We start from the raw sequence: 9,237 nt of genomic DNA, 5'->3' as shown, positions 1-9,237 counted from the left end.
TTGTGGAGCAGCACCTGGAGTGGCTATAAAGGCCAATTCTAGAGTGTCAGGCTCTTCCACAGGTGCTGCAGAGAAATTTGTTTGTCGGGGCTGTTACACAGTTGGCTCTCCCCTTGCGCCTCTGTCTTTTTTCCTGCCAACTGCTAAGTCTCTTCGATTCGCCACACTTTAGCCCCGCCTTTATGGCTGTCCGCCAGCTCTGGCGAACGCTGGCAACTGACTCCCACGACTTGTGATCAATGTCACAGGACTTCATGTCGCGTTTGCAGACGTCTTTAAAGCGGAGACATGGACGGCCGGTGGGTCTGATACCAGTGGCGAGCTCGCTGTACAATGTGTTCTTGGGGATCCTGCCATCTTCCATGTGGATCACATGGCCAAGCCATCTCAAGCGCCCCTGGCTCAGTAGGGTGTATATGCTGGGGATGTTGGCCGCCTCTATGACTTCTGTGTTGGAGATACGGTCCTGCCACCTGATGCCAAGTATTCTCCGGAGGCAGCGAAGATGGAATGAATTGAGACGTCACTCTTGGCTGACATACGTTGTCCAGGCCTCGCTGCCATAGAGCAAGGTACTGAGGACACAGGCCTGATACACTCGGACTTTTGTGTTCCGTGTCAGTGCGCCATTTTCCCACACTCTCTTGGCCAGTCTGGACATAGCAGTGGAAGCCTTTCCCATGTGCTTGTTGATTTCTGCATCTAGAGACAGGTTACTGGTGATAGTTGAGCCTAGGTAGGTGAACTCTTGAACCATTTCCAGAGCGTGGTCGCCAACATTGATGGATGGAGCATTTCTGACGTCCTGCCCCATGATGTTCGTTTTCTTGAGGCTGATGATTAGGCAAAATTCATTGCAGGCAGCCGCAAACCTGTCGATGAGACTCTGCAGGCACTCTTCAGTGTGAGATGTTAAAGCAGCATCGTCAGCAAAGAGGAGTTCCCTGATGAGGATTTTCCGTACTTTGGACTTCGCTCTTAGATGGGCAAGGTTGAACAACCTGCCCCCTGATCTTGTGTGGAGGAAAATTCCTTCTTCAGAGGACTTGAACGCATGTGAAAGCAGCAGGGAGAAGAAAATCCCAAAAAGTGTAGGTGCGAGAACACAGCCCTGTTTCACGCCACTCAGGATAGGAAAGGGGTCTGATGAGGAGCCACCATGTTGAATTGTGCCTTTCATATTGTCATGGAATGAGGTGATGATACTTAGTAGCTTTGGTGGACATCCGATTTTTTCTAGTAGTCTGAAGAGACCACGTCTGCTGACGAGGTCAAAGGCTTTAGTGAGATCAATGAAAGCAACGTAGAGGGGCATCTGTTGTTCACGGCATTTCTCCTGTAGCTGACGAAGGGAGAACAGCATGTTAATGGTGGATCTCTCTGCACGAAAGCCACACTGTGCCTCAGGGTAGACGCGCTCGGCCAGCTTCTGGAGCCTGTTCAGAGTGACTCGAGCAAAGACTTTCCCCACTATGCTGAGCAGGGAGATTCCACGGTAGTTGTTGCAGTCACCGCGGTCACCTTTGTTTTTATAGAGGGTGATGATATTGGCATCGCGCATGTCCTGGGGTACTGCTCCCTCGTCCCAGCACAGGCATAGCAGTTCATGTAGTGACTAACGTTGCAGTATTCCCTCAGTACTAACGTGTCAGAATCCTGGAGAAGGGGCTAAAACCCACAAGCATTTGACTCAGAGCAGAGGCTGCAACCAATTGTAACCCTTTCCCCTCCCCCTGCCAAGCTGGCTTCCCTGGCCCATCCCCTTTCAACCCCTTATCTCACCCCAGGCTCCCCCCACAACCTCTCCAGGCACCACCCTCTATAGGCCCCACCTCCTTCTCCAGGCCCCTCTCTCCCTTGGCCCCACCCTCCAGGCCCCCCCTCTTCAGGCCCCACCTCCTTCCCCAGGCCCCACCCTCCAGGACCCCCTCCCCAGGCCCCACTCCTCTCCAGGCCCCCCCTTCAGGCCCCACCCCTCTCCCGGCCACGCCCCCTCTTTAGGCCCCATCCCATTCTCCCGGCCCCGCCGCCCAGGCCACGCCCCTCTCCAGGCCCCACCCTCTATCGGCCCCACCTCCTTCTCCAGGCCCCTCCCTCCCCAGGCCCCACCCTCCAGGACCCCCTCTCCAGGCCCCTCCCTCCCCAGGCCCCACCCTCCAGGACCCCCTCTCCAGGCCCCTCCCTCCCCAGGCCCCGCCCTCCAGGACCCCCTCTCCAGGCCCCACCCTCTATCGGCCCCACCTCCTTCTCCAGGCCCCGCCCTCCAGGACCCCCTCTCCAGGCCCCTCCCTCCCCAGGCCCCGCCCTCCAGGACCCCCTCTCCAGGCCCCACCCTCTATCGGCCCCACCTCCTTCTCCAGGCCCCGCCCTCCAGGACCCCCTCTCCAGGCCCCTCCCTCTCCAGGCCCCACCCTCTATCGGCCCCACCTCCTTCTCCAGGCCCCTCCCTCCCCAGGCCCCCCCTCCCCAGGCCCCGCCCTCCAGGACCCCCTCCCCAGGCCCCACCCTCCAGGACCCCCTCTCCAGGCCCCACCCTCCAGGACCCCCTCTCCAGGCCCCACCCTCCAGGACCCCCTCTCCAGGCCCCGCCCTCCAGGACCCCCTCTCCAGGCCCCTCCCTCCCCAGGCCCCACCCTCCAGGCCCCTCCCTCCCCAGGCCCCTCCCTCCCCAGGCCCCGCCCTCCAGGCCTTGCCGCAGTTTCCGGCCCGCGGCCTGGGTGTTCGCCTTGCGCTGTGGCGGCTCTCCGTTGCCGGGGATGGGGCGGCTGTTGCAGCCGCTGAGTGAGGCCCAGTTGAAGCGGCTGGAGGAGCACCAGTACCGGGCGGCGGGCCGCTCGCTGCTGGAGCCGCCGCTGCAGCGATACTGGGTCTGGCTCCTGGGCTGTGTCCCCACATGGCTGGCGCCCAACACCATCACCCTGCTCGGCCTCGCCAGCAACGTCCTGAGCAGCCTCCTGCTGGCCTACTACTCCCCCCGGGGCACCGAGCAGGTGAGGGGGAGAGGGGAGGGGGCTCATCCCGGTCTGAGTGTCTGATCCCGGTCTGATCCCGGTCTGAGGGTCTGATCCCGGTCTGTGTGTCTGATCCCGGTCTGAGTGTCTGATCCCGGTCTGAGTGTCTGATCCCGGTTTGATCCCGGTCTGTGTGTCTGATCCCGGTCTGAGTGTCTGATCCCGGTTTGATCCCGGTCTGTGTGTCTGATCCCGGTCTGAGTGTCTGATCCCGGTTTGATCCCGGTCTGTGTGTCTGATCCCGGTCTGAGTGTCTGATCCCGGTTTGATCCCGGTCTGAGTGTCTGATCCCGGTCGGTGTGTCTGATCCCGGTCTGATCCCGATATGAGGGTCTGATCCCGGTCTGATCCCGATCTGAGGGTCTGATCCCGATCTGAGGGTCTGATCCCGGTTTGATCCCGGTCTGAGGGTCTGATCCCGGTCTGATCCCGATCTGAGGGTCTGATCCTGGTTTGATCCCAGTCTGAGGGTCTGATCCCGGTTTGATCCCGGTCTGAGGGTCTGATCCCGATCTGAGGGTCTGATCCCGGTTTGATCCCGGTCTGTGTGTCTGATCCCGGTCTGAGTGTCTGATCCCGGTCTGAGTGTCTGATCCCGGTCTGAGTGTCTGATCCCGGTCGGTCGGTCTGATCCCGATCTGAGGGTTTGATCCCGGTCTGTGTGTCTGATCCCGGTCTGTGTGTCTGATCCCGGTCTGTGTGTCTGATCCCGGTCTGAGGGTCTGATCCCGGTCTGAGGGTCTGATCCCGGTCTGTGTGTCTGATCCCGGTCTGATCCCGATCTGAGGGTCTGATCCCGGTCTGATCCCGATCTGAGGGTCTGATCCCGGTTTGATCCCGGTCTGAGTGTCTGATCCCGGTCTGTGTGTCTGATCCCGGTCTGAGTGTCTGATCCCGATATGAGGGTCTGATCCCGGTCTGTGTGTCTGATCCCGGTCTGTGTGTCTGATCCCGATCTGAGGGTCTGATCCCGGTCTGAGTGTCTGATCCCGGTCTGTGTGTCTGATCCCGGTCTGAGTGTCTGATCCCGATATGAGGGTCTGATCCCGGTTTGATCCCGGTCTGAGTGTCTGATCCCGGTCTGAGTGTCTGATCCCGGTCTGAGTGTCTGATCCCGGTCTGTGTGTCTGATCCTGGTCTGTGTGTCTGATCCCGGTCTGAGGGTCTGATCCCGGTCTGAGTGTCTGATCCCGGTCTGAGTGTCTGATCCCGGTCTGAGTGTCTGATCCCGGTCTGTGTGTCTGATCCCGGTTTGATCCCGGTCTGAGTGTCTGATCCCGGTCTGAGTGTCTGATCCCGGTCTGTGTGTCTGATCCCGGACTGATCCCGGTCTGAGTGTCTGATCCCGGTCTGAGTGTCTGATACTGGTCTAATCCCGGTTTGTGTGTCTGATCCCGGTCTGTGGGTCTGATCCAGGACTGATCCCAGTCTGATCCCGGTCCGTGGGTCTGATCCCGGTCCGAGCGTCTGATCCCGGTCCGTGCGTCTGATCCCGGTCCGAGCGTCTGATCCCGGTCTGTGTTCCCCCGATGAAGTGTAATAACCAGTGCTCGAGCTGCTGATTTTGGAGACGGTGTGGTTTATTTTAATCTAATCGAACATTATTCATTGAATGTCCCAATTGAGCTGTTGTCAAATCCAAAGCCTCTGTATTCAGGTGTTTTTAGCGTCTAGTTTCCTGTGGCATTTGTCACGGTCCATCTGGGTCCTGTCTCACTCCATCACTGAGCTTTCCCTACGAGAAGCAATGGGAGTGGGTCAGCTAGAGGGTAATTGCTGGACCCGGGAGAAGTTGGTGTGTTGATTATGTTTCTGTGAAGTGCCTTGGGATTTTATTTTTTTCGGTGTTAAAGACTGTGTATAAATGTAAGTTACTGTTTTTTTCCAGATTGGCAGCAGTTTTCCCTTGGGGAGAGGCTACGTTATCTCATGATCAAAAATACCAGCCAGTGAATAGCTGGCTTTCTTTTTCATGTTTATTTTAAATATCTTTGTGTTGTGAGTTTGTTGGTGTTTATACAAAGAACAATATGTGGTTCAAACTAAAGGCCTCTTTACGTGGGCATAAAGAACCCGATCCAAACCCAACCGATCCACAGCGGACCTGAGCCTGACCCGGCCCGAGTCCGACCCCACTCGACCCGACCATCCCTTTACTTACCTTCCAACGGGAAAACTCCAGGAAGCTGCAGCGCATGTGTGATGATGTCATAGTGACGTCACTCGCTCACTACGCAGACAGTTTCGTCCCGGACTCCCAGCTCAGCTAAGTTTTTTATTTTTAATACTTACCGGCAGAGCACTTAGCGTCTGTGTCTGGCCCGACCCGAGCATGACCCCGACTCAGCCCGACCCGACCCGACCCGAGCCCAAAAGCTGGACCCGGAAGAGCGGCCGGACCCGACCCGAACCCGACCCATGTCGGGTCCTGTTGGGTTCGGGTCGGGTAGCAGGCCTTTCGTTCAAACTCTCAGAACTTCATGAAGACAGGAGCTAACAAACATCCCACAGCACAGACCCTGAATGACTGTTGTGTACGGTGTGTTACATATAATTTACAGCACAGAAACAGGCAAGGCGGTAGGGGAGGGCGAGGCGGGCGGTAGGGGAGGGCGAGGCGGGCCTTGGGTGGGCTGGAGAGGTTCGTATGTGAGGGGCAACATAGCATTTTGGTCTTGGGATGTGGAGTGTGTACCCCATCTGGAGTAAAGTTTGATTGAAGCAAGCTTTTGAATGCAGAAATTGTGTCTGTGTCTCTGGCAGATTTAATATGCTTTTCCATGGATGTGTATAGCAGTGCGAGCAATGCCTGTGTTCGCTCTCCTCTGATTACTCATCAGTCTGACTGTGGGGCAGTAGAGATTTTCCAAATCTCTAATCCCACCCTTCTGAGCGAAGTGGGAGAAGATTTGGAAACTAGATTTGAACACGTGCTTTATGGTAATAATTGGCCAGTCATAGATAAGACCTGAATGTTATCTGCCCTTTGAGTTTGCCCACTGTAAATGGTTAAAAACCATCAGTCAGTTTGTAAAGGAGGCCTATTAGCTGCAATCAGCTGCTTTTTGGAAAACAGTCCATTAGCGGGTTGGGAGTAATTTGCAGTGTCCGTAGCTGAGTTGGGGCTAAGCTGGCTTTGTTCGTGTTCACACAATCTGCCCAGCTGCAAAATGAACTTCCCTTTTGCCCTTTAACCTTTTGATGAAACCAGCTGTGTGTGAACTGGATAGTGGAGCTTCTAATTCAAACCCGTATCCTTGTAGAATTCATTCCGCAGCCACACTTCCTGTAAAGGCAATGCTTACTTCTTGTAGCAATTTCCTGTCACATCTTTCCTGTCCTGCCTGCTACACCTAACGTTGAACCTTTCTAATTAAACTTCCCCCTCTTTGAGTCTTCCCAGTTCCGTCTCCAAAGTAGCTCATATTCTGGCCTCTTTTTCACTGCTGATTTTAATTGCTCTATGTGGCAGGCGTGCCTTCAACTGTCAAGGCCCTAACCTCTGGAATTCTCTCACTAAACCTCTCCACCTCTCTCTCCTCCTTTAAGACATTCCTTAAAACGTTCTTCTTTGACCAAGCTTTTAGTTGCTTCCCCGAATATCTCCTTAAGTGGTTCAGTCTCATATTTTTGTCTGATTTACGCTTCTGTGAAGCATCTTGGGACATTATACTATCCCAAAGACGTTGCATCAGTACTAGTTGTTGTGGTGCTGTTCTTCATTCACTTGAGAGCTAAGAAAATCAGACCTCACCCTTCACCCACACCAAGTGCTAATACCTCCCCCGCCCCCACTCTCGCTGACTGTCCTGAACCTCAGTTAGCGCTTCCTCCGCTGTCCTCTATCCCCTGCTGCTCTCCACAAATCATCTCAACCCCTTATGAGTCATCAGGCAGGGAACATTCAAACAGGTCAAACCAACAGGTAAGGAATATAAACACAGATCAACCTGACTGGACTTGGTGAAAGAGGGGAGAGTCAGGGCTCCCAAACCGTTATAGTGTAATAGCGGAATCCTGTTATAGGCCAGGGTAAAATCACTTAAAGACCCTCAGTACAAGATCAATTCATTACTCAACCCAAAAATAAATCTACCTTCAGAAATCCAGAGCTAGAAACTTTCCTGTTTATATTGGCTCCAGGTCCTACAACACCTCAAATGTAAAATTCTCATCCTTGTGCCCTCCATGGCCTCGCCCCTCCCTATCTCTGTAATCTCCTCCAGCCCTACAACCCTCTGAGATCTCTGCGTTCCTCCAGTTCTGGCCTCTTGAGTATCCGCCAACTTCCTTTGTCCCTCCCTACGCCTCTCTGCCTCTCCACCTCTCTCTCCTCCTTTAAGACACTCCTTAAAACCAAGCTTTTGCTCTTCTGTCTTGATGTCTTATTAGGTGGTTTGTTAAATTTTGTTTGATAGCACACAAATCACCTTGGAGCATTTTACTACATTAAAGGCGCTATATAAATGCAATTGTTGATTACTTTGGATCTTAATATTGTGGTGAAACTTAAATAGGAATTGCAAGCCATGGGTAGAAAGTAATTTGGAGGTGGAACGTGATAGGGACAGTATTCTGAGCCCGAAGCTGAGAAAGATTGTGCCACAGAAACAGTGGTTTTAAATGTTTAAACTAGTATGTCTCATCAGTAGAACCTTATTTATCAATCAAACTGCTGCAAAAAGTAACAGCTATTTGCTTTTGTTTCTGTGAATTTTCAATACTAACGGATCATTCGCACCATTACTTGTGGGTAATATGAGGAATGACGTTTAGCTGCTAACCTGGCCTGTCCCTTTAAGTCTGCTCTTAAATAAGCAAATCGAGGTAAATCATAGCAATTTGTAATCAGTTTAGGTCAGTCAGAGGATAATTGCAACATTAAACCAAAGCCCTGTCTGCCCTGATAGGTGGTTCCATCAACTGGTGCAGGCTGATTGGCAGCTGCTATTTACTGATCAGTGAAACTAAAAATGATTGGCCAACTACTTTTCCATTGGGAGGCTTGGGTTAAAATGATCCCCCCCGCATCACATTTTCTCCGGTGTCCTGACCAATATTTATCCCTCAACCAACATCTAAAAGCAGGTTATCTACTCATTATTGTGTTGCTGTTTTGGGATCTTGCTGTGTGCAAACCTACTGCTGCACTTCCTATGTCACGACAATGACTACACTCCAAAAATGCTTCATGCCACATGGAGCACTTTGGTTGTGAAAGATGTATATAAATGCAAGTCTTGCTTTCTTTTAATAGAATGGGGGAGGAGCCTCAAGGGACCGAGTTTGTAAATGTTCCTCTGTCAATGAGCCTAACCTGCATGGATTTCATTGCAACCTGCAGACCAACGTGGCAGCTAAAAATAAAAATATGCCCCAGAATCTTGTTTCGGATCACTGAGCCAAGTATTAGAATTTCAGTTTGTTACAGTACTTAAGATTTTTTTTAGAGATACAGCACTGAAATAGGCCCTTCGGCCCACCGAGTCTGTGCCGACCAACAACCACCCATTTATCCTAATCCTACACTAATCCCATATTCCTACCACATCCTCACCTGTCCCTATATTCCCCTACCACCTACCTATACTAGGGGCAATTTATAATGGCCAATTTACCTATCAACCTGCAAGTCTTTTGGCTGTGGGAGGAAACCGGAGCACCTGGAGGAAACCCACGCAGACAGAGGGAGAACTTGCAAACTCCACACAGGCAGTACCCGGAATTGAACCCGGGTCGTTGGAGCTGTGAGGCTGCGGTGCTAACCACTGTGCCGCCCAAAGGGTTAATAGTATAACCAGTCAAACTCCAGTGCAGTTTGGACTAAATGTAGACTTTTAGGTGAGGCAGGCTTAGAGGGCGTGCGGATAGTTCCAAGGCATACAGACATAATTCAGTCCATTTTAAAGTTGTATGTTCAGTTGTCAAACTAAAGAAAAAGGCTTCACAGACTCATAAAATGATACAGTACAGAAGGCAGCCATTTGGTTTGACCCTACTCTTTCCCCATAGCCCTGAAATTTTCTCCCTTTCAAGTATTTATCCAGTTCCCCTTTTGAAAGTTACTATTGAATCTTCTTCCACCGCTCTTTCAGGCAGCGCATTCCAGATCACAACAACTCGCTGCATTAAAAAATATATCATCCCTCCCTCTGGTTCTTTTGCCAATTGTCTTAAATTTGTGTCCTCTGGTTCCTGACCCTCCTGCCGCTGGAAACACCCACTT

The 9,237-nt window shown here is 52.5% G+C and overlaps 1 protein-coding gene across 1 annotated transcript in view; it reads left to right on the top strand.

Moving 5' to 3' along the window:
- Positions 1 to 2,677: 2,677 nt before the first annotated feature.
- The window catches only part of chpt1 (choline phosphotransferase 1), a 31,140-nt gene continuing 24,580 nt past the window's right edge, over positions 2,678 to 9,237 (top strand). Inside the window, 1 exon segment of the mRNA XM_068050156.1 lies at positions 2,678 to 2,990. Coding sequence (XP_067906257.1) covers positions 2,757 to 2,990 — 234 coding nt within the window. The 5' untranslated portion in view covers positions 2,678 to 2,756.

Source organism: Heterodontus francisci, chromosome 18 (genome assembly GCF_036365525.1).
Source record: "Heterodontus francisci isolate sHetFra1 chromosome 18, sHetFra1.hap1, whole genome shotgun sequence".
Classification (NCBI taxonomy): Eukaryota; Metazoa; Chordata; class Chondrichthyes; order Heterodontiformes; family Heterodontidae; genus Heterodontus; species Heterodontus francisci.
This window is presented reverse-complemented; position numbering and strand designations above follow the sequence as displayed.